This window comes from Wolffia australiana, chromosome 4, assembly GCF_029677425.1.
Source record: "Wolffia australiana isolate 7733 chromosome 4, ASM2967742v1".
Taxonomy (NCBI): Eukaryota; Viridiplantae; Streptophyta; class Magnoliopsida; order Alismatales; family Araceae; genus Wolffia; species Wolffia australiana.
In genome coordinates this window covers 5,424,540-5,448,320 of record NC_135838.1, presented here as the reverse complement: position 1 = coordinate 5,448,320, position 23,781 = coordinate 5,424,540, and the positions used below count along the sequence as shown (strand labels likewise).

Sequence of the window (23,781 nt, the reverse complement as noted above, 5' to 3'; positions counted from 1 at the left end):
TGTCGTTCTCCTTGCTCTTCAGTTATATGAAAAGCACGACCGCGGCATCTCACCATCTCGTGCTCATCCTATTTGCTGCTTTATCATGTTTGCTTTTTCATTTACTTAGAGTCTAGATCACTGTGTCATGTCGTGTTTGTCATGCGCCACATGGCCATGTTTTTAGTTTCTTTGTTTTTGTTGTAAAAAATGAGCCCCATGTATAAGGGCCCCTTAATGGACCCCTTACTGGACCTACCTAGGGGCCCATCTTGACCCCCCATATAAGAGAGAGATGGGTCCCCTAGGACGCCCAGATCTGGAAGTGAATTTGCAGTTATTGTCGTTGGTTTCAGATCTCACCGTGAGAGAAAGGAGGGGAAGAGAGGGAGGAGGAAGAGGAATCTCAGAGGAAGGACTCGCCAGAGGTACAAGGGAGGAAAGGAACCATCGACCCCCTCCCATTCTTCTGCCAACGATCCCTCCCAGCATTGGGAGTTCATGCACACGCACGAACGCAGGGAAAGGACTAGATAGAGGTTGGCCGCACGACTCCACCATCTTGTTGGCTCCGCGATGTGGCGGTTTATTCCAACAGTTATTGACCTGAGAGGTCACGCCATGTCTGGCACGACCTCCCTTGCTGGTTGCCCAGATCTTGGCCCAAACATCAAAGATCTTCCGTTGTAGTTGCCATGATCCCAGCTACAGACTCTGCTGATGGATTGTCACGGAAAGTCCTAGCTGTAGTTGCACGGGCTATCATTTGTTCAAGCCGTCCAGATGCCTTGGGTGGTGGTGAATCTCGCCCATCCTAACAGACTCGGTTGTTGCTGGGAGTGGATCAAACCTGGCAGTGATCGATCGATCCTCTGGCCGCGACCCCTCCCCACTGTTCCCCGACAAGCCAGGCCAGTCACGCGGTGCTTATTCTACCACGCTGGTGTCCATAGCCTTGAAACCAATTGCTGAGGTTCCGTTGCTGCCAACATGGGACTGTCGCGTTCCCTCGCTGCTCGTCGGTCATCATACAGATTAGTACTCGCCGCCGGTCGCCTATTGATGTAGCCCAAAAGCCCATTTTGTGTAGCCCATTAGCAAGTTGTGGCCCAAGAAGGAGATTCTTCTAGAACTGACAGAATCTGCAGAAATATACCTAGAGCCCCTCAAAATCCTCTGACAGGATTTTCTCTGACAAGATTTTCCTTGACAAGATCTTCTGACAAGATTATCTCTGACAGGATTTTGTTTGACAAAATCGTCTGACAGAATCCTTTGCCAGATTCTTCTTCTGCCAGGATCTCTGCTCTAACTTGTCAGATCTGCATATCTTCTATTTTGTCCCATCAAGATCTTCTTGAGCCACACAAATAGCTCTTGACAGATTCTACAGCCCCCAGAATCTGCAGGATATCTCTGCTCAGACCTGATAGGCAGCTTATCCTCTGTTTTAGCTAGTTAGATTTGTTTTTCTCAATGCTTTGACTTGTCTTATCATGGGTACAGTTATTATGGACGACCCTGCACTTCTTGTGGCCTATATAAGGCCCCCATGTACCCCTGAATGCGCATTATTGAAATCTATTGTCTTGTTGAAACTGTTGCTTCTCCCATCTGAGTGTTCTCTTTGTTAGAGAGTGCTTGTGTGCTTGTGGATTCAAGTACAACCCCTTGTGGACTCAAGGGTTGGAGAGGCTAGTTATGTGGATTGAGGACTTAGCTCCTTCAAGTAGAGCAAGGCTTGCGGACTCAAGTCGTGTTCCTACATCGTTCTTGTACTAAGGCTGCGTCACCTATCAACTCTCACACCTGGTGAATGTCTCCGCCCGAGTCGACTATTGTACGGCCGCTCCATCGGACCTAAGAGACTTGCACGAGTCGCGTCGCCGCCGTTGGTCACTTCCACCTCCTTCCTTGACTCCAACCCTCCTATCCGCTCCTGTGCACTATCACCAGTCAAGCCAGGCCGACTCTCTTCGGCTCCTCTCCGCCCGCTACCAGCACCGGCCGTTGCACTTGACGAAGATTCTGCACCATGAGTTGATCGCCGACGTGGTACGCCGTCCTCTTGTTCGCTCGTTATATTTCCTTTTGCAGTATATTTTTTATTGTCTCCACCGCGCTTGAGCTACATAGGTGAGAAAGGAAATGAGAGAAAACTACTTGAATTTGAGCAGCTTACCACTGCAGGATGAATCCATCCGTTACGTGCGAGCCCGTGCGGATTGATTCTGTTCGGCGCTGTAATCGTCTTCGTCCCTCCAACGAGGTTCAAGAGGCCATCATCGCAGTCATCCGGTGACCCCGTCCTAGCTTGGAGCTTGGCGCCTTCCTCGAATCGGAGCCTGAAAGTATGACACGTAGGACGAATCACGCATTGCATCGTGGTTACATCCACCCATTTAGGGTTTATCCGGCGGACAACGACACCGTCGATGTTCGATATCAATATCTAGGTACTGAGCCATCGTCCTCGGTACCGACTGGACGACGTCCGACATCAAAATTGGTATCAGAGCATCATCTCGATACGCGACCGGACAATGTCACCAACGACATCCGGCATCAGAATTACTACATTCATTTAAAGTATTTACTGAATGACTACATGCATCAATTGTTTCATCATTGTGAACCGTCACATGTTTTGTGATGATGACAATGATGTGATGTTTGATAGATAGCCTGTAACCAAATCTCCTCTCTCTCTACCCCTACACAATAAGGGTGTGACAATTTGGACCAGGACAGATAAAACATGACAGTACTAGGACTGTCAGCCTGCCATTTCAGGGTGGATTGACTAGTCAGGCCAGTTTTGGTCTGAGGGTCAAACCAGACTAGAACAGGATACTGACTTACAAAAGACAAATTTAAATTTCTTGGTCAACCCCTGCTCATCCCTCCTCCCTATTGTACTTCTCCTCCCTCCGGCTTGCACTACCCTCTGTTCATGCTTCTTCTCTTTTTCTGTCTTCTTTTCATCTTCCATCCTTATTTTATTTTTCTTCTGTTTTTCTCTTCCTCTCATTTATTCTTCTTTATTTACTTCTGTTTTTATTTTATTCTCCTTTTCACCATCCATTCATCTATTCTTATTATTCACTTTTTGTTTATTCTTATTTCATCCAACATTCGTCTTCATTTCTGCTTGTTTTCTTATTCTTTTTTATCTTCCTTTCATTTTTTTGTTGTTATATTTTTTATTTAATTATTTATTTCACCTTCCGTTGGTCTTCTTTTCTTGTTGTATTTTTCTCTTATATTCTGCTTTTATTCTTTCTTCTTCTCTTATTCTCCTTATTTTAATTTTGTTTTCTTATTCTTCTTCTTGTTCTTCTCATTTTGTTCATTTTTATTCTTATCTTATCCTTTTGCTCTTCTTGTTCTTCTATTTTCTTGCATTATTCATTTGAAGTTTTCCATTTTTGTTTCATTCTTCATTCCATCTTCCTTTCTTCTAGTTTTTTTTCTACTTGTTTCCTTTTATTCTTCGTCCCATGTTCCTTTCTTCATTTTTCTTCTTCTATTTATCTTTTATTCTTATTCTGATTTCCATTTCTTTTTATCATCATCTTCTTCTCTTTTATTCTCTTGTTCTTTTTCTTCATCATATCCTTTTTCATTGTACTATTCATATTCTTCTTGTTTGTCTGGGTTTTATTTATATTATCTTATTTTTTATTATGTTTCATTTTCATTCTCCTTCATTTGTATATACCTTTCTGTTGAGATGTTATTGATTAGTTGTTTATGATATTATTCTGTAGAATGTATGCATTATTTAGAGTATTTTTGTTGGATGTATTATCTTGTTTTTAAAATATGAGAAAGGTATGTAAGTTACTTTTTGAGGAAAAGTTGAGAAAACAGCATGAAGAAGATACTACATCTTGAAAAGCTAAATTCACTTTGATATCAAAAACTGAAAGAATCGGATTCTAAGCATTGTTCAATTGACCCAATACTGCTACTGAGTCATGAATGAAGATTAATTGATTTCAGAGCTTGATTGCTCTCTGAATTTGCCAGCTGCAGAGATATATGCAGTTCATCTACAGAAATACCTTAAATACCATCTACATAGATATCTCCAATATTAATGAAACTTGAATTTACATACACAAATATTACTGAAATGGAGCAACCATATTTTTGAAAGACACCTTTTGAAACGTAAAATATTGCAGTTAGCGAGGGATTTTCTGCACTTACATTTCTGGTCGAAGCACAAAGGTCGGGAAGAATTATCAAGGAGAGGCTTAAAAGAGGATTTGACCCATAAGGTCCTGAAAGGCCTGTTACAATATTGAATCGGAAATTTAGACGATTTTTTTTTTACCAAAGATTGTCCAGGGTCTTATTGATTTCTTTTGGCTGGATTACAGACCCATGTAGGTTGGTTCTCAAACTGGGGAGAGACTTTGTCTCATAGTAAGAAGAGCAATGAGTGTTAATACAGGAATACAGAAACTGATTCAAGCCCCCTTAGTGTTTTTCAGTTTCACTTCTTCAAACACTTTGTTCGTCTTTTGTTTTTCCTTTATTCTTTTTTTCTTATTATCTTTTCTTTTATTCATTTTGCATCTTCCATAATAAACTTTTATAGATTTCTGAGCAATATATTATTCCTTTTACCGTGTCCATGCCAAATATTTTTATTTTGATTTGACATCTTTGACTTTGCCAATGAATAGTTGACATGATCAGATCAGGACCAAACTTGGAGTGGACATATGGAAGCTCCTTTTGTGTAACTGGTGCAATTTTGTTGCAGTATGCGGTCCGGTTCAAATTTTGCACCACACATCGAACACACACCAGAAAATTTGCACCGCACACTGCACCGAGGCCTCTGCAGTGCAAATGTGTGATTCTGTCGGAATCTTTTAAATAAAGAATTATTCCCTCGCTGTTCTCTCCTTCTATTAATCATTCTTCTCTTGCTCACTCATTGCCTATCTTTTCCCCCCCTCTCTATCAATCTTTATTTTCTAGCTGGCATGATGTCTCACTGTTCTCTCTTTATTTCACTCTCTCTTCTCTCCCTAAGCCTTTCTCCCTCTCTCGCTCTCCTCTCTCTTCTCCTCATAGCTTTCTCCCTCTCTCTCTCCTCTCTCTCTCTCTCTCTCTTCTACCTACAGCTTTCTCCCTCACTCTTAATCCTCTCTCTCTTCTCCCTACAGCGTTCTCCGTCACTCTCGCTCCTCTCTCTCTATCTTCTCATATAGCTTTCTTTCTCACTCTCGCTCCTCTCTCTCTCTTCTCCCTACAGCTTTTCTCTAACTCCTGCTCCTCTCTCCCTCTCTCTTCTCTCTATATCTTTCTCCCTCTCTCTCCCTCTCTCTTCTTCCTATCTTTTTCTCCCTCTCTCTCTCTCTCCTTTCTCTCTCTCTCTATCTCTCTCTCTTCTCCCCACAGCTTTTCTCTAACTCTTGCTCCTCTCTCCCTCTCTCTCACTCTCTCTTCTTCCTATCTTTTTCTCCCTCTCTCTCGCTCCTCTCTTTCTCTCTTCTCCCTATCTCTTCTCCTGATAACTTTTATCCCTATCTCTCCCCTATCTCTCTCTCTTCTCCCAATATCTTTCTTTCCATCTCTCTCAGTCTCGCTCCTCTCTCTACCTTCTCCCAAGAGCATTCTTTCCATCTCTCTCAGTCTTGCTCCTCTCTCTATCTTCTCCCAATAGCATTCTTTCCATCTCTCGCTCCTTGTTGAACAACCAACTTGTTGAATGTAATAAGTACAAACCCAAGATGCTATGGTAGAAATGCAGAATCAAATCGGACAAGATAAGTATGTCGGCATATAGAAAAAAAATAACAAGAACCTCGCTGCGTCACCGGCGTGACATCAACGTGCAAGACTCTTGTTGCAGGACGCTAGCTTCTCGTGTGGTGCAGTAGAGTAACTCCTTCAAATCCCAACCCAAGGGAGTAACCACCAAGGAGTGATGAAGACAAAACAAGGGAGAGAGAGAGGAGAAGGGAGGAAGAGACAAGAAGAATAAACAACAGAAAAAACCCTTGACGGCTGGAGTTCGGATTAGGGTTTAAGGGGGATGAACACCCCTTTAAATAACAGAGAAATGGGCCCCAAATGGGCCATTTTCTCACAAAGGGACAAGATAAGGAGGGGCGCGCCTCGATTCCCACTCCCTCTCTTAGAGGGGGGCTTTGTCTGGTCAAGCCCCTCCTCTCCCGCATTCCCGTGGTGGGGGGGCTGACAAATCCCCAACACTCCTCTCGCTCTCTTCTTCTTCCAATAGTTTTCTTTCCCTCGCTGGCAGTCTCACTCCTCTCTTTCTTTCTCTTCTCCCCATAGAATTCTTTACGTCTCCCACAATCTCACTCCTTTCTCTCTGTTTTTTTTCTTTCGCTCGTGCCTCGCTCTCATCGCTCTCTCTCTCGCTCCTCTCTTTCCCCCTCTCTCTTGCTCTCTCTTACGCTCTCTCTCTTTATTTATAACATATCTCTCGCTACCCCCTTCTCTCCTATCTTCTCTCTCATTTGTGCGAAGTGCAATGTAAATTTCTGCACAAATTTGGACCAGATATTGCACGAGGGGTTTGGTGTGGCCAAAAAATTCAAACACCTGTCCAAATTTTCAGACCGCACCACGCGACCTTTCCTAAATGGACAAGATCAGACTGAAACCAGACTAAAAACTGGGATGGGACTGGGACTGTCAAAGCCTAATCTCAATTCAAATACACCATTCTAGATAGAAATTTGCAATTTTTCTAAAGAATACATACTATCTATAGTCCATTTTTGGCCTGGAAAAAATTATACTGGATCATAAATCAGTCCTTAGGATCCCAAATTGTGAGGCAAATTTTCTTCTCTTATGTTATTTTCTCTTTATTCTTGGCAATCAAGCTCTATTAGCTAGTTGGAACACTATATCTTCCTCATTTCAACAATGTGCATCCCACTTTCCATTTTGATTGTGCTTGGTGCCATTGTTGTTTCCATCCAAAACAAGGCCATGAGATCTAATGACAAAACTATAAAGTATGAACAAAATAATTAAAGTGACCTTTCCAATTAGCTCAGCAACAAGAAACGTTGCAACAAAAATGTTGAAATTTGGATTATCTTATTTCTTCTCTTCATTATTGCCTACATACTATTTAGTGGTCAACTGTATTATTTTTCCACTTTTGGAATAAGTTGGCGCAAAAAATATTCTAAATCAGTCATTAAAATTGATTTAAGGTGTAAATATGGTGTAAGTATCACAAAAATCTTAGGTTAATTGATTATATTAGTACCATAAATCAGTCATTCAAACTGTATTAAGATGAAGAATTGGTAATGATAATTAAATATGTGATCTTCTATTGCCATTTCATAAATTATACATCAGGGATCACAAGTTCAAAGACAAAATCATATAGCTTGGCTGGGAACATAGAGGGATTGATTAGAATCGACCTTGTGCTTGCTAAAATGATGAAGAAAAGCCAATAAAGTGTGACCAAAGATGAACACTAAATTTAGTAATTTTATTGTAAGGTGAGAGTCAATGAAGTGTCAAATCAGCAATGTGCAAAAGCTACACCTATTAAACCTGTAATTTAATCAAAGGGGATAAAAAAGTGGCAGAATCTAAGGCTTGTGGCGTTAAATAGAATTTCCTCCCAAAGAAATCACATCACATTTATTAGAGTTCATCAACTACAGGGCTGACCCGGCACAATGCATTGTATACTTGACGTGTTGTAGGGTGGTCCAACAGCTCACCGCTTGTGCATTTATAAAATAAATTCACCAGAGTTAACAAAATCTTTATTTCCAACTCTGAATAATGCTGAACAAGGCTTGATGAGCTTGACCCATCAGATGACGATAAGTTTTTCATCCATGTCGGAAGCTTCGGTTGCTGTTTCCTCTGAAATAGGGAGAAAATTCATGATCATCGCATCAATTTCTATTGTGAAACTTTCTATCCCTCGTCAGATCAATATTTTCCCTCTACAAAGTAAACATTTAGGAAAAAACCTGACCTGAATGCACTCTTGGACTTCCTAATCAGACAAGCCTGCAAATGGAATTTTCAAAGTAAGCAGTTCCAAAATCAAACAACAAAACGACCAGATGTCCACCTCCTGCAAAAAAAGACAAATTAAAGAAGCCAAAAATAAAATTCAAAACAAAAATTAGGCATAAACATAAAATTAAATACTCAAAATAAAACCTGGAAACTTAAAAGTAAACAAATGTAAAAACTAAAAGAGACATATAATTATATAAAAATTAAAAAAAATAGAAAATACAAATAAGCACTAGGTAAGAGAAAATATATAAGTCAGATAAAGGAAAATTACCAATCTGTAGACGGCTCTCTTGTGGATGGTGGATAAAACATCTGGGGACATCCAACATGGAGTCCCAACACATGCATCAGGCGGATGGATGCCAAGATGCAGAGATACACATGTATGCAAAAAGGAGTACAAAGGAACAGCTCAGTTAAAGTCACAGAGCTTGATGATGGGCTTACTCTTATTGCTCAGACCAAGATTACCAGAACTTTCTCACTTTTTACGACACTATGAATTATCCCCTTTGAATGAACGTCCACCAAAGCACACACAATACTTTGGGCAATGCACGATGCCAAGTCTGCCAGAACGTAGTTCTTTCCTATTTCAGACTAAATCTTCATGTAATCGTGCATGAATTCTGAAGGTTAGAAACTAAATATTGAATAACATGATGTTCAATGTGTAATAAAAACTTGCCATATTCTATTATGATCGTCAATTGTAGCATATGGCATGACTTCCCCCACGGATGAGGCTACCAACTTAAAACAAAAATGGTGTCCATAAATTTCCCCCACGGATGAGCACTTGTGATTTCTCAAGGCGTTCAACATCCTCACTTCACCCAGAACCAAAAATCAAATATCTTCTTACAGTTTCCCACATATCTCCTAACTCCGTAGCTACAAAAAATGACAAGTTAGGGAGAACAACAAGGTTTTATCAACCATTAATATGAATGTCAACATCAGCATCAACGACTGTCATAGATGTTGATGAGGAGTTTGACATTTTTTTGATCGTTGATGACTGATGGACATCTGCAATATCATCGTGACAAAGTCAACAATGCCATTGACATCTCAACTCAAGTTTATCCAACTTCCGTACTTGGCAATAATCAAAGTTGCTTCCATAATGAAATGCCTCAAACCTTTGCAGTAGCGGTACGGGAGCCATATTTTCATCCCATTAATTCGCCAGTCTCTCCACCTCTACCGTGAGATGAAATTTGGAGGGAAGAGATAGGTCCAAGAACGGAATTATTTTTGTCAAGAGAAAATGAAATGTACGTCTGAGTCAATGGCATATACCTGATGGAGGTAACCAAGAAATGTTACGTAAAATCACATAAAAAAACAGTTATATTCTAGTTGTGTGAGGGAGATGGAGATTCATTGAGCCATCATACAACATTGCTTGAGTGGACCAAACAGTCCATTTCACTCACTGGCTGCTTGGACAATCTGCCATTGATCACCACTGATGTAACACGTAATCGGTTGGGATCGATCACGGGTTACAACACAAGAAGAAGTGGTTTCGAGCAAGTGATGCGATATCAATGATGCAAGTTTGTAAAGTCAATGATAAGTACGCAGCAGTACTGATTAAGTCTAACAATCAATTGGGTTGATGGAGTTTGATTGGTCACAATCAGACTCCTCAATGTCCATTTGGACCAATTTGACGTCTACAAAAATGAAGGGTTAAATTAATTACCCAAAGGCATCCAATCCTCCTTGGTAAAGACTAGCGGTACTGCCAAAGCAAGCACTCTCGGATGCGATAGGAACACACGTGAACGACACTGGAAGAGATAATCAAACTACGAATGAAGGGAAGATGGTAGTACCTGATAGGTTAATACCCGTTGCTCGTGGTGAATTGCGAATGACGGTAGTACCTTGTCAAGCGTATCGTCGAACTTGGATGTATCTGCTTGTTCATGGGAATGTCCAAACCGGAGAAGCCAACGACCACACGCGTGCCCCTGTGGGGGTATGGGGCGTGTGGTGAGTCAAGTGGCAGATGAATGCCGACGTGGGCGAGATTGTCACGCGGTCCTGGCAGGAGGGTGCGCGGGCATGGCCGAGATGGCACCCACAGACGCGCAAGAGTCGCGCGTGAGTTGGAATGACATATGGGGGCACAGCCGTGCATGAGAGCCGTGCGCGCAGGTGCTGGTGAAGGAGTACGCTGATATGCTGAAGGAGAATGGCGCGTGTGAGGTCGATGAATCAGGGTGGATCGTCCTAGGTTGGTGTGAAATTCTGACAAAGATGACGACCGAAAAACCCAGAAGGGCGACCAAGAAGAGACGGCGGTGATGTAAGATGTTGGCAACGGCACCGTTAGTGGAGATGTCCACGGCGATGCAGCACAGCGGCATTGACGGCAATTGTGCGAAGTAATTCAAAGGGAATACGACCAAGAAACAACTTCTTGGAGATGCTTGGACAAGAACCAATTCAAGAACGCACTTTCTTGAATCCAATTTGTCAAGAACAGCTTGGGAGCGACGGCGACGGTTCCTCCACAGTATTCCTTGTCATGGCAGGAAGCGTGGCAGAAGTAGTCCCACGATCTCTAAGCTAAGAAATTATAAAACTCCCCAGCGGGAGGAGGGTGGGAGCCGAATTGAAGGACTTTCAAATTCAATCAACTCCAAGTCTGGCTTCTTGGGCATGCCTTCCTTTATATAGGGTCAGGGCATTCCCAATTGAGCCAAAACGGGAAAGAACCCTCTCGTGAGGAGAACCATAGGACGAGGCCCAAACACGAATAGGCTCGTCCACAATTCAAAAAGAAAATTACAAATGCGCAAATAAAAAAAGAAAGATAAAACGTTCGATGACTCGTCGTTAAGCCGAGTACTTGAATGACGGGTTGCGGGCGTCGGCTCGTGATGCTCGGTGTGGCTGCTGGTCTCCTTTGGTGTCGGTGACGAGATGGTCCCCCATCATCCACTCTAGAGCGGATCAGATCAATGGGCTGATTGCGAGCAATCATACCATGATCCAGACTCTCAGAGGATTCAATCTGATTTGATCACCACCCCTACATTTTCCTTTTTCTCATACTCATGTCTGATTGTTATGGATATCATAAAAGGAATGAAACAGATATAGATACAACTTGATAAGAAAAAGGAAAACAATCATTGTACACCCACCTGCAATAATACTCTATATCTGTCTCTTCTCGAATGCCAGCCGGATGACATGCACCAACAAGCATGCGAGTAGATGAAGATCCATTCTTGATTAAGACACCATTCCAAGCATGCGGCGAGAAGTCTAAGTAATCCGTCACCAGCTCACATGAATTGGAGAATCTGCTCTGACACCCAAGTACTGAAGTTTAAAATCATTTGTCAGTGAATTTATATGAACTAGGCAAGATTAGGCATTCAAGAAACAGATAAACATTTGCGCACCTTCATAAGTACAGCTCTAAGCCTGCAAACACCAAACCTTACAGTTAGTAATGTTAAATTTTCTAATGAGTAGTATGTCGGTTGGAACATAAGTCCCTGTATATATGTACCTAGTTTGAAAATAAATAAGGTTTCTATTTTCCATTTTCTGCGTTGATGTTGTATTGCATATCAAAATGAAAGAGTGAGACTTGTTCCCAAGCCCCAACTGATTGGTATCAGAGCTGGTGTTCCATAAGGATTGTGGAAGAGAAGGGCAAAGCTTCAAAGATTCAGGCCATTGATTTCCTACAACTATAAGCTAAAGTTGAGTTGCATTTTGTTTTTTTCTGTTTAGTTTTTCTTTTAAGTTGCTGGGAAATAGATGTGGTCGTTCTGTTATTTTTGTGCCAATTGTTTGTTCTGTTCGGTTTTCTAAACAGAACAAAAACAAAATCAAACAGAACATCGCACAGACCCGTGTGCAATTCTTCTGTCCGCTTTGTGCGAATTTTGTTCTAGTTTTGTGTGAATGTGCGAATTTTTTTCATTTTTTTTAAAAGAACAGAACAAAGAACAAGGCCCTGTATGGTTCTATAGTGCGAATTTTTTGTTCGTTTCAAACGAACAGAACAGAACAACCATGTCTACTTGGAAAGCACGCTGGTAAGGTTCTAACATTAATGAAACCCTATTTAATGGAGAAAAATATTTTATGTGGAGTTCTAAGATGAAGTCTTTATTTGGAAGTCAATATTTATGGGAAATTTTTGAAAATAGTTTTATACCGAAGGACAATAAGAAAACTTAATTTAGAGACTTTAATAGAAATTATGCAAAGGCTTTTTTTATTATTCAAGAATATGTTACTGAAAAAAGTGTTTACAAAGATTTCTGAGGCAACTGCAGCACATTATGCTTGTTGTATTTTGAAGAAAGATTTTCATGGAGGTGGTGAACTGACAATGGTAAAATTATAAACATTTAGGAGAGAGTTTGAATCTTTATCTATGAAGTTGAAGAATCTATCCAAGACTATTTTACTAAAGTTTTTTTAATTTTGAATCAAATGAACAGATATGAAGGAGATTTTTTAGAGAGGAAAATAGTGGAGAAGATCCTATGAAGCTTACCTACAAAATTTGATCATGTTGTTATCACAATTGAAGAATGAAAATATTTTGATACATATACTCATAATGATCTGATGAGTTCTTGGATTGATCATGAATACAGAATGAACAGTTCAAAAGAGAAATCAATTGAAGAATCATTTAATATTGATTTGTCTGAAAGAGAAGATTAAGATATGTTGTCACGCTCAAATCAATTTGACATTGGAAGAGGTAGATGAAGATAAAAAAGAGGAGGCATGCAAGAAAATCAGCAAGGAGACTATTTCAATCAAACAAGAGGATTCGTTGGGGGATATAAAAGAAGTTTTAGAGGTAGAGGTTTAAGTAGAGGACGAGGTCAATGAAAAGCCAGAAGGAAAAAGAAGAATTCAGTGTAACTATTGCAAGATATCTGGGCATACTGAAGCATACTGCTATTCAAAACAAAATAATCAAGCCAGTTATGTGGAAGCTGAATAATATGATGCATTTATGTCTAACATCACATCTTAAGTTGATTTTAAAGATTTATGGTTTATTGATTCAGTTTGAAGCAATCATATGGTTTTCAACAGAGATGTGTTTGTTAAATTTGATGAGACACCAAGAGGATAAGTTAGAGGGGGTGATGGATAGAAGGTGAGGATTGACGGAAAATGTACAATTGAAGTTCAGACTTTAGGAGCAAAGAAGAGGATGGAAGGCGTATATTTGTTCCAAATTTTCATCATAACCTGTTGAGTTTGGGAAAACTTATGGAAAAAGGTATGAAATTTCATTGTGAACATAAATACATGTATTGTTAAGAACTAGATGAAGGAGAATCCAGTTATGTATATTAAAAGCATTGATAAGAGGATGTTTCTTGTGAAAATAGAAGAGTTTCTTCATCATGCAATGATTTCAGAAAAGATGAATGATACATGGTTATGGCATAAGAGGTTTAGTCATTTGAATTTCAAGGTATTAAATTTTTTGTAAACAAAATCTTGTATATGGCGTACAGTTTATGTCTGAAGAAAATGATATTTATGAGGGTTGAATCAATTGCAATCAGGAGAATATAAAATTTTCAAATGAGTATCCATGGAGAGAAAGAGCACCCTTGGAATTAGTTCAAGCAGATGTATGTTGTCCTATGAAAACCTCATCTTTGAGTGGAAGTATTTCTTACAATTTGTTGATGATTACACAAGATGTGCTGGGTTTATTTTTTGAAAGAGAAATCAGATGTATTTCATAAATTTATTGAATTCAAAGCTATGGATGAAAATATGTGTGGACATGCTTTGAGAATTCCACGTACAGATACAGGAGGAGAATTGCTTTCAAGTCAATTTGAAGACTATTGAAGAAAAGTTAGAATTCGGAGACAATTGAATGTGAGGAAGAGTACTCAACAAGTCAATTCTATTTTTATTTTATTTTGCTGCTTGGTTTTGTTTTTTTCAAATTGATTTAAAGTTTATTAGTTTGGACATTTTATTTGACTGTTTATTTTATTTTCTGTAAGTTGTTCTTTACATCTTGTTTTTTACTTAAGAACTTGCACTCTTTATTTCACTCACTTTTGTTTTCTATTGTTGGAAGTTTTTGTGCATTTTGTCTTTTTTCCTTTTTGGAATTAGTTTTCTGCGTTCAATTTTTTATTTTGTAATTTGTTTTCTTGTCTTCTTGTCTATTATATCTTACTAGTTTACATTTTTTTATTGGAATTCATCTTGTCTATTTTATATTGAATTTCACATTTCGTTTTTTAATATTGGAAAGTATATTTGCCTTTATCCATTAGAATATTTTTATGGTGTACTAGTATTTTTTTTCATTATTCTTACATTTGTTTTTATGTATTTTTATAATTATTCGTGTTTAATTTATTTTGGCAAAGCAAGATTTAATGCCGGTCGTCATGCAGCAAAAACTGGCGCAGATGCTCTCTCGCCTGACGAAGATCGCGAAGGAGTTCAATGTCGCTGTTTACATGACCAATCAAGGTTTGAATGAAGGAAAAAACGATTCAATCTCACTAATTTATAATCTATTTCCATGTTATCTGCAAAATTTCCACGGGCGTACACTTGGTTTAAACCATGGTTTTCCGCCTTCAATAAAGAACTTTATCCGTCCGCGTAGAGGCAACTGGCAACTATCGAACAATCACTGCTCACGCGGACGCGGGGGGCCCACCAAAAGTGCCACGTTTCTCGACACAAGGGTCAACGCCCACTGGCAGACCGCGTGCCCTGCTGGCGTTGACATGTTGACGTGGCCATCCAAGCTGGCCCGCGGTCGGGGGGCACTATATCGCCTCTACACTCTCCCCAGGCAGTCTCAGGTCTCCTCGGAGAGCTTCAAAAGTGCATTAGGAGAGAGAGATAGCATAGCGAGAGAGATAGAGAGGAGAGAGAGATGGAGAAGGGGGAAGATGGGAGGAGCAAGTACAAGGGGGTGAGGAAGAGGAAGTGGGGCAGGTGGGTATCCGAGATCCGCTTACCCAATAGCAGGGAGCGGATCTGGCTCGGGTCGTACGACACGCCGGAGAAGGCGGCGCGGGCCTTCGACGCCGCCGTGGTGTGTCTACGTGGCAGAGAAGGCGGCGCGTTCAACTTTCCACGTCATCTCCCGGATATACCCACGTGTCAGTCGTTGCAGCCCGCGGAAGTGCAGGCCGTGGCGGCGCGATTCGCCAACGAGCCGATCCCAGCGGAATCGCCGGCGGAATCTTGGGGGGAAGAGCAGGACCCGCTGGACTGGTCGTTTCTGGACTCGGCTGGGTCCGGGTCCGGGTCCGGGTCCCGGCCTGGGCCTGGGCCCGAGTCTGGGCCCGGTTTGGAGCCCAGTTGGCCCGGTTTCTATGACACGGTGGACGGTTTCTACGGCACGGAGTTCTTTTCGCCCGTGGGCCAGCCTGATTATATGGTGGAAGAGCCCGAGTTCACCTCTCTGTGGGAATTTTAGGATTGGGTTGACATGTGATGTGGTCTCTCTCGTTGGCTGTCGATGCAGTCGCCCTGTCTAACACTCTCAACTCAGTGGCGTTCTTTTTACGGCATCAGTCGTTTTTCACGTCGAAATGAAATAGAAGTTTCTTACTGTTGAGATGGTTCGTATTTCTCGAACAGAGAAGAGAAAGAAGAAAGAACGAGAGAGAGGGAAGACGAGAGGAGAAGAGGAGAACACAAACGAACATGAAAGAAGACCGTTGAGATCGTTGTTATTCCGCAATCGTGAAAATATAAATGGGTTATTATTTATAGTAGCTTATGTTATGACAATATACATTATAGTTTGTTCGAACAAGTTATTACGGCTACATTGGATTGAATCCTAACCGGCCATCTGTTATCCTATCTATGTTGAATCCTAGCCGTCTATCCTTTCCTATATTTAATCCTATTTTCTAAATATCTTAACGAGTATAACGTACGTGTCATTTTATTACTAGACTAATCTTATAATTAATCCTATTGGGCATCGTTTCGAGTATAACTCCTCAATACTTACAAGATAAACAGGAGCATCTCTCAAAGAGCTTGTGGCACTTTCTCTTTGGGTTGTCAAGGGATAGCTTAGATTCCTTCGATGAAGAAGTTATTTTACACCGAGAATTTTGCTTCTGTGGAGCGCTAGAGGAGTTTTCAACCGTAGGTTCACCATCAGAGATTCCAGTCAAAGAAGATTCTCCAGAAGTAATACAGCAGGAGTTTCCCCCTTGACTAATCATCAGGGAATCACAATTTCTTCATCATTTTCACTGTAATCACATATTAAAGATTCTTAATCTTTAATATGTGATTAAATCAGTCTGCATTTCAAAATCTTTGTGGCTAAACAAGGAGACGTGCACGCGTGTACTTCTTCTTTGTTCTTCGTAGAGAATTAAATCTACTCAATACATGTGAGTCTGATGAGGTCGGAGAAGTACCGGAGACGCCTGCGTATGACACCAGAAGAAGCCAATCAGGCACATTAAAAGATGAAATAATTAGAGACATCGTAATTCAAAATCTCACCGCTGTGACAACAGCCAGCATTGTCGGTTTATTCCCATTTTAGTTAAGGAACAACAAAAGAATCGTCTCCAGATTTATTCTTTTCGTTTCCATCAAAATAGCAGCATATCCAGGGGAACTCGACAAATACCAATTCTATTGTGCTGTGGTTTAATCAAACAAAAAATTTTAAGAGCGATAAGGGAATAACAAAATCCGCGTAATCAAGATAATTATAAGATAAAGTTCTGAAGTAAGCCTTCAGGTTCAATTATACTTCTATCAACAAATAACTGGAGATACTAATGGGTAAAATTATAAAAAACAATTAGAAAATAATTAAGAACCCTTCCAACAAATAAATAAATTAGAATAAACATGACATACCTGCAGATTTAGATAATGTAGCGAATGCTTCGGAAAAAGTTCAAGAAATTTGAGAGAAGTCAATTTGTTATTTGACAAACCCGATACTTCCAATCTAGGCGAGCATGAGACGCCTGAAGGCAAAAAACTAATTTGTTGTTGGAAACCTTCGATAGTTTAAGAGAAATCAACTCAGAGATATCGTTAGGCAAACTCTTTAACTTATTAAAAGAAACATCCAATTCTTCTAACTTCTTGAGGTATCCAATTTCAGGAGGACGAAACCTGCAAGCATAATGTCAAGATAATATAATTAGAGAGAAGATAAACTAGGATCAGAAATCTTCAAAGCCTAAAACGGTGCAAGGAAGAATTATTTCTCACGAGAGAGTCACGAATCCTCAAGAAACCGACATTAAACTTATTGCCAAGAAATCTGTGAAAAGACCTCCGGTCACGGATAAGAAGCTTGTTTCTGGATATTCTCAGCCCCTTATATACTCAAAAAATGCTTAAACTGATAGAAATCAGTCAAGTATTCTACGATTTTAGCGTCGTCCTCGGTCATTTTTACGCGATTGTAAAGAGAAAACAAAATTTTAATCCCCGTGAAACTGATCATCTTTCAAAAAAAAATGACAGTTAAACTCACCGAATTGAGAGGTGCTTGATGGATAGTCTTCAGAGGGATGTACGCCCGGTGATTTCAGTCACCGGAAACGTTGTATAGCTCCAAATTATCAGTATAATCAAGTCAGAAAATAAATCATAAATAATGTGTCTCTCGAGTCTCGACCTCGTCTAAATTTTATTTTCTTTAATGAGACTTTTTGATTCGACGAGGAAATTCTGGGACCACAGAAGTCCACTGATCTGACGGCTAGCAGCGTCTTTTAGTAAAATACCGGTAATAATCTTTTTATTCGCAGCACCCCCAGGAGGTGGTTATAACTGACGATATAAAGGCGTGTCGACGGCAAGCGAAGGGATATCGTTTCCCCGCCAAATTTCTAAAATTGAATTCGAGCGTTCTCTCTCGCTTGTTAGCTCTCTCCGCGCCAGATCTCTCAGCGAGATGATAGATATGAAGTATGGACGCTCTCCGCTCGATCTGAGAAAATTTCTCCATCGAAGAATCACTGTTTCTGAATGGTAAGATGTTTTGATTCCTCTGATCTGAATTGTTCTTTGCGAAATCCAGGCCTGAAGAGCAGCTTCAGCTCGTTGAGGGCGTGGACTTGGACGACGAAGACGGCTTCGAGTCCATTGACAAATGTGAGCTTAGTCCTCCGCCAACGCGCTCGTCGTATTGTAACGAACTGCTTGAATGAGTAGATTTCGATGTCGCACCGTGATTCTGGCGGAAAATTGGACTGGAACTCACCGAGCGTTGCATCTTTGATTCGAGATTAAATTTTTGCTGTCTCATCAGAGAGAATTCTTTCTGTTTTTTTTTCTTCATGTTTGTCGACTTTTCACCGTCGAGTACTGTTTTCCATGTTTCACTTAGGATTTAATTAAAAGTTTAGACGGAAGAGCTTCATCTCTGCACTTTCGTCAGTAATCGCGCAGGGAATCAATGCCGGCGACGTCAAGAAACTTCAGGATGCAGGGATCTACACATGTAATGGTTTGATGATGCATACGAAGAAGGTATAGTAGTTTAAATTGTCGCGCAGGATCGTCGGAATTGTTTTACTCACTTACGTCTTCCGATGCTATGCTTTGTTCAGAGTCTGACAGGGATCAAAGGATTATCGGAGGCTAAGGTCGACAAAATATGCGAAGCAGCGGATAAACTTATCGTAAGTGTTCGACAAATTTGTAAGATCACTTTTATTAGCACTTTGTTATTATCATATCACTCGTTCATTGTACTTTTAACAATCAGAACACCGGATACATAACGGGAAATGACGTTCTCCAGAAGGTAATGGCCATATGAATGCGCTTAAATCGCTTGAATCGGGCGGATCTCACAGTTTTCGCTCGTTTCTGTTATAGCGGAAATCTGTAGTCAAAATTACCACAGGTAGCCAAGCACTGGACGAACTCCTTGGAGGTAACGTCTTCCCGATCGTTAAAACACGTAGCATTGTATTCTTCGACATTTTCTCTCGTTTTTCTCCAATTTTGATTATTTTTTGCAGGCGGAATCGAGACGCTCTGTATAACGGAGGCATTTGGGGAATTTCGGTAAGCGAGCAACATTTCAATCCGGTAATTAATCTTCCTCGATTCATATGCTTCTTTGTTGCCCAAAAAGAACAGGGAAAACACAACTGGCCCACACTCTCTGCGTCTCTACGCAGGTACATGAAGTGCTTCGATAACTCTGATTTATTTTTTTTCATTCATTCCGTCGGATTCAATATTTACCTTCATTCAAAATCGATCATTCCCAGCTTCCTATCAACATGAAGGGGGGTAACGGTAAAGTGGCTTATATCGACACCGAGGGGACGTTGTAAGCGCTATTACTCTAATTTCTCCCACTCGCTGGGAAGAACCTTCGAGACTGATTTCTATCCAATCTGTAATTATCTTTGCCGCGCTACAGCCGTCCAGATCGCATCGTACCGATCGCGGAGAGATTCGGCATGGATCCAGCAGCGGTCCTAGAAAATGTAAGAGCTGGTTAGAATCAAGTTAAACTTCCGGTGATTACAGACCGCAGTTTCTTTATTGAATCTTTCCATTATTGGTGCTGGTGCGAGAAGATCATATACGCGCGCGCGTATACGTACGAGCACCAGTATAATCTGTTGCTCGGACTCGCCGCCAAGATGTCGGAGGAGCCCTTCAGGCTGCTGGTAAATTCGCCACTTTAATTCGGGCTGGGCGAATACGCATCCCATCTTCTCAGAGTTTTTCCTTGTTTTCCTCTTCCAGATTGTCGATTCCATCATTGCCCTGTTCAGAGTAGATTTCAGCGGCAGAGGGGAGCTCGCCGAACGCCAGGTACAGAGCTCGCCATACTGTGAACCGAATACTCTTTATATTTGTACTTTACTTCTATGTATATTTTGTAATTTTTGTTTGTTTTTATTTTTTTGTTTTTATGAATTTCTTTTAAACATTTTTAATTGTGTTTTTAAATATTAATACTTTACTTTTTAATTGTAATAATTATTTTTTTCAAAATTAAAATTATTGCAAAAATATTTTATTTATTAATAATTTTATTTAACTTCAAATAAACTTACTTCTTGATTTTATATTTGATTTATTTCTCTATTATGCTCCATTAATTTATATTCAGTTCTATTTTTATTTTATTTTGCCGGTTTGTTTCTATTTTATTTTGCCGATTAGTTTTTGTAAACTGATTTATGTTTTTATTTTTGTGCATTTTGTCTTTTCTTGTTTTTGAATTCGTTTTTGGATTCAATTTCTTTATTGTTGGAATTCTTATTTTACATTTTTTTAATGTAGGGATTTATATTATACTGGGATTTATTCCAAATTTTTCTTTTAATATTGGGATTTACAATGTTCTTAAATTCGGTTTTTGGATTCAACTTCTTTATTGTTGGAATTCTTATTTCACATTTTTTTTTAATCTGTCTTCTTGTCTATGTTATGTCGCTAGTTTACATTTTGATTTTAAATATTTTTTGTTATTGGAATTCATCTTGTCTATTTTATATCGTATTTAACATTTTGTTTTTTCAATGTTGGAATTTATATTTGTCTTTGTCCATTTGAATATTTTATGGTGTAGTAGTTTTCATTTTGATTATTTTTACACATTGGTTTTTTATATGTATTTATTGTCATTAGTGTTTTTTTTGGCGAACCAAGGACTAATGCGGGTTCTCATGCAGCAAAAACTGGCGCAGATGCTCTCTCGCCTGACGAAGATCGCGGAGGAGTTCAATGTCGCTGTTTACATGACCAATCAAGGTTCGAATGAAGGAAAAAAACGATCCAGTCTCTCTAATTTATCATCTACCGAGACGCTGCAAAATAATCCGATTTCCATGTTATCAGTGATCGCGGACCCCGGCGGCGGAGTCTTCATCTCGGACCCCAAAAAGCCGGCCGGCGGGCACGTGCTGGCGCACGCGGCGACCATCCGGCTGATGTTCCGGAAGGGCAAAGGAGAGCAGCGCGTATGCAAGATCTTCGACGCTCCAAACCTCCCCGAGGCCGAAGCGATATCCTTTCTTTCGACTCACTCTTTCTCTTTCCGCGTTTGCTTCCTCGACTTAATCCGCTCGCCAAATGCTTTCTCTTGACCGGCCATACGTATTTCAGATAACCCCCGGCGGCATAGCAGACGCCAAGGACTGATTTCTCTACTTGGCTTCCCTGCCATATCCCCCCTCTGTCTATCCCCCGCTTGAGGATCAAAACGCTGTTTCCCACGCAGTGTCGATGCTCTCTGGTTTATTACGCCAAAACGCCTTCCGTGTAGCCCCCCTCTTTGCACTTTACAGGTTGTTGGAGATCGTTCGCAGCAGCAAACGGTCTTCATCAAAAGTTGTCATCTCTGCCGGGTGAGCTCCATCCCCGGCCACAAAGGTACGGACTTCATCCCTCAACTCGATCCAGCTGCAGGCGGGGCTCTTCCTCAGCCCACTGGCCTTCATCCTCTCCCTCAACTTCTCCGCTTCTCCCCATCTCCCCCCGGCGGCAGAGACGTTGGCCGCCAGCACGTAGCTCCCCGCCCTTCCCGAGTCAAGCCCGAGCAGCCTCTCCGCGGCCACCTTCCCCACCTCGCCACTGCCTTCAACCCGGCACCCGCCCAGCAGCGCAGACCAGACCTGCCGGCTCGGACCGGCCGCCCTCCGGGTAAGAAACTCGTACGCTTCTTCCACCTTCCCAGCCCGGCTGAGCATGTCCACCACGCAGGCGTAATGCTCCGGCCACGGCTCCAGCCCGTAGCCGCTCTCCATCATCTCCAAGAAGCCCACGCCCTGGTCAACCAGCCCGGAATGACTGCAAGCGTGGAGGACCGCCAAGAAGCAGACATGGTCCGGGTCAACGCCCGCCTCCCGCATCTCCGAGAACAAACCCACCGCCTCGGCTCCCCTCCCGTGCATTCCGTTCGCGGCGATCAGAGTTGTCCAGAAGACCAACTCCTTGTCCTCCTCCGCACGCTCGAAGAGCTTCCGGCACGTGCCGAGGTCCCCGCACCGGGCGTACACGTCAGCAAGGGCGTTGACCACGGCCGGGTCCCCTGCGAGCCCCGCACGCGCCGCATGGGCGTGGACCTCCCTCGCCTTCCTCAAGCTCGACAGCTCTCCCACCACCGCCAGCGCGCTCACCACCGCCGCAGGATCCGGCCGGACGCCGGACACCGCGAAGAAGTAAAGGAATCTGACGGCCTCCGTCACATCCCCGCCCCGGCTGCAGGCGTTGAGGACGCTGGTCCACGATACCACGTCCTTGGTCGCGATCTTCCAGAACACCCGCCCGGCGTAGGCGGTCTCCCCGCAGGCGCCGTACGCGTCCACGAGCACGTTCTCCAGCACGAGGTCCACCAGACCGCACCGGACAGCGTAAGCGTGGGCTTCCTCCACCGGCCGCGGGAAGCCGCAGAGCGTAGCAGCCCTCACCGTCGCCGCCATCATCACCGAGTCCACCACCTCGCCGGCCGCCACCGCTCCCCTGAAAGCGCCCACGGCTTCCCGCCCCCGGCGGCCATGCAGGTACGCCGTTACCATCCCCGTCCACGTCACCATATCCTTCTTCACCATGGAATCGAACACCCTTCTGGCTTTTTCCGTGCAGGCGCACCGCCCGTACATGTCGATGAGCGCGTTCCCCACCGCCGCGCCGCCGCCGAGCCCCCGCCTCACGGCGTAGCCATGGGCCTCCTTCCCTCTCCCGGCCTCCCCGAGCTGGCCCAGAGAGGTAACCGCGCAGAGCACGGAGACCTTATCCGGTTCCCATCCCGCCAACACCATCTCCCGGAAAAGAAGCAGCAGATCGCGGTGGAGCCCGTTAAGGAGGTACCCGGACAGCACAGAGTTCCACGACACCACGTCCTTGTGGCCCATCTCTCGGAACGCCCGCAAGCAGGAGCCCATGTCCCCGCAGCCGGCGTACATGACGAGCATCGCGTTGGCGACGAAGATCTCCATCTTCTGCCCGGACTTGGCGAGGCCTCCGTGCAGCGCCCGCCCGAGCTCCAGCCGCGAGAGCGCCTTGCAGGCCTGGAGAACGCTGACCGCGGTAAAAGAGCAGAGCCCCAGCCCAGACTCCCGCATCTGTTTGAAGTATTCCAGGGCGTCTGACCAGCGCTCGTTCTGCACGCAGGCGGCTACGACGGCGTTCCAGGACACGCGGTCTTCCTTCTCGGGGAGTAGTTCGAAGACCCGCCTCGCCGGCTCGAGGCGGCCGCACTTGGCGTACATGGAGATGAGCGAGTTGAGGACGACGGCAGCGGTGGCGTGGCCGAGCTTGACGGCCAGCCCGTGCGCCTCCGCCCCGCGCACTACATCGCCCCCCGCCGCGCAGGACTTGACTACGGAGGCCAGTGTGCAGGCGTCGGGGGTCACCCCGGCGGCGCGAAGGCCGTCGTAAAGCTTCAGCGCCTTCTCTTGCCGCCCCTCCGACGAGGCGTAGGCTCCCAAGACCGCGTTCCAGGCGAAGATGCTCGGACGAGGAATTCCCTCGAACACCCGCTCCGCAGAAGACGTACACCCGCACTTGCCGTACATGAACGCGAGCTTGGTCGCGAGGGATCCCCCCCCGTCGTCGGCCCAGCCAAGGGTAACAACGCGGGCGTGGATTTCCCGCCCGACGGACAGCGCCCTCTCCGAAGCGCATATCTCCAGAGCCGCCGCCGCCGCCGATTTCCGCATGCGAGTGACAAAAGGTTAGACTTATGCACCAAAGTCCTCGAAATAT

The 23,781-nt window shown here is 43.0% G+C and overlaps 1 protein-coding gene, 1 long non-coding RNA gene and 2 pseudogenes across 5 annotated transcripts; 2 read left to right on the top strand and 2 right to left on the bottom strand.

Moving 5' to 3' along the window:
- The first annotated feature begins 14,901 nt into the window (after positions 1 to 14,901).
- Positions 14,902 to 15,661, top strand: LOC144702582 (ethylene-responsive transcription factor ERF017 pseudogene; annotated as a pseudogene).
- Positions 15,662 to 16,121: 460 nt separating this feature from the next.
- Positions 16,122 to 17,636, bottom strand: LOC144702592 (uncharacterized). Of its 3 annotated transcripts, none has more exons than XR_013581266.1 (5): positions 17,573 to 17,636; positions 17,143 to 17,205; positions 16,942 to 17,054; positions 16,576 to 16,718; positions 16,122 to 16,496 (listed from the first exon to the last, which is right to left on the bottom strand). It is a non-coding gene; the product is annotated as an uncharacterized LOC144702592 (long non-coding RNA). The 3 variants fall into 3 exon arrangements; XR_013581268.1 differs by lacking the exon at positions 17,573 to 17,636 and adding an exon at positions 17,305 to 17,341; XR_013581267.1 differs by lacking the exon at positions 17,573 to 17,636 and adding an exon at positions 17,305 to 17,373 and having other exon boundaries at positions 16,942 to 17,205.
- Positions 17,637 to 17,930: 294 nt separating this feature from the next.
- LOC144701697 (meiotic recombination protein DMC1 homolog) lies at positions 17,931 to 21,296 on the top strand (annotated as a pseudogene). Its single transcript, XR_013581081.1, has 14 exons — positions 17,931 to 18,009; positions 18,122 to 18,195; positions 18,482 to 18,573; positions 18,654 to 18,725; positions 18,812 to 18,850; positions 18,925 to 18,982; positions 19,071 to 19,116; positions 19,187 to 19,232; positions 19,326 to 19,387; positions 19,481 to 19,547; positions 19,641 to 19,733; positions 19,813 to 19,881; positions 20,748 to 20,826; positions 20,914 to 21,296. The product of XR_013581081.1 is annotated as a meiotic recombination protein DMC1 homolog (transcript).
- Positions 20,792 to 23,735, bottom strand: LOC144701696 (pentatricopeptide repeat-containing protein At3g63370, chloroplastic-like). Its single transcript, XM_078573439.1, has one exon. The coding sequence runs from the start codon at positions 23,733 to 23,735 to the stop codon at positions 21,357 to 21,359; it is 2,379 nt and encodes a 792-aa protein (XP_078429565.1). The 3' UTR covers positions 20,792 to 21,356.
- Between the last annotated feature and the right edge of the window lie 46 nt (positions 23,736 to 23,781).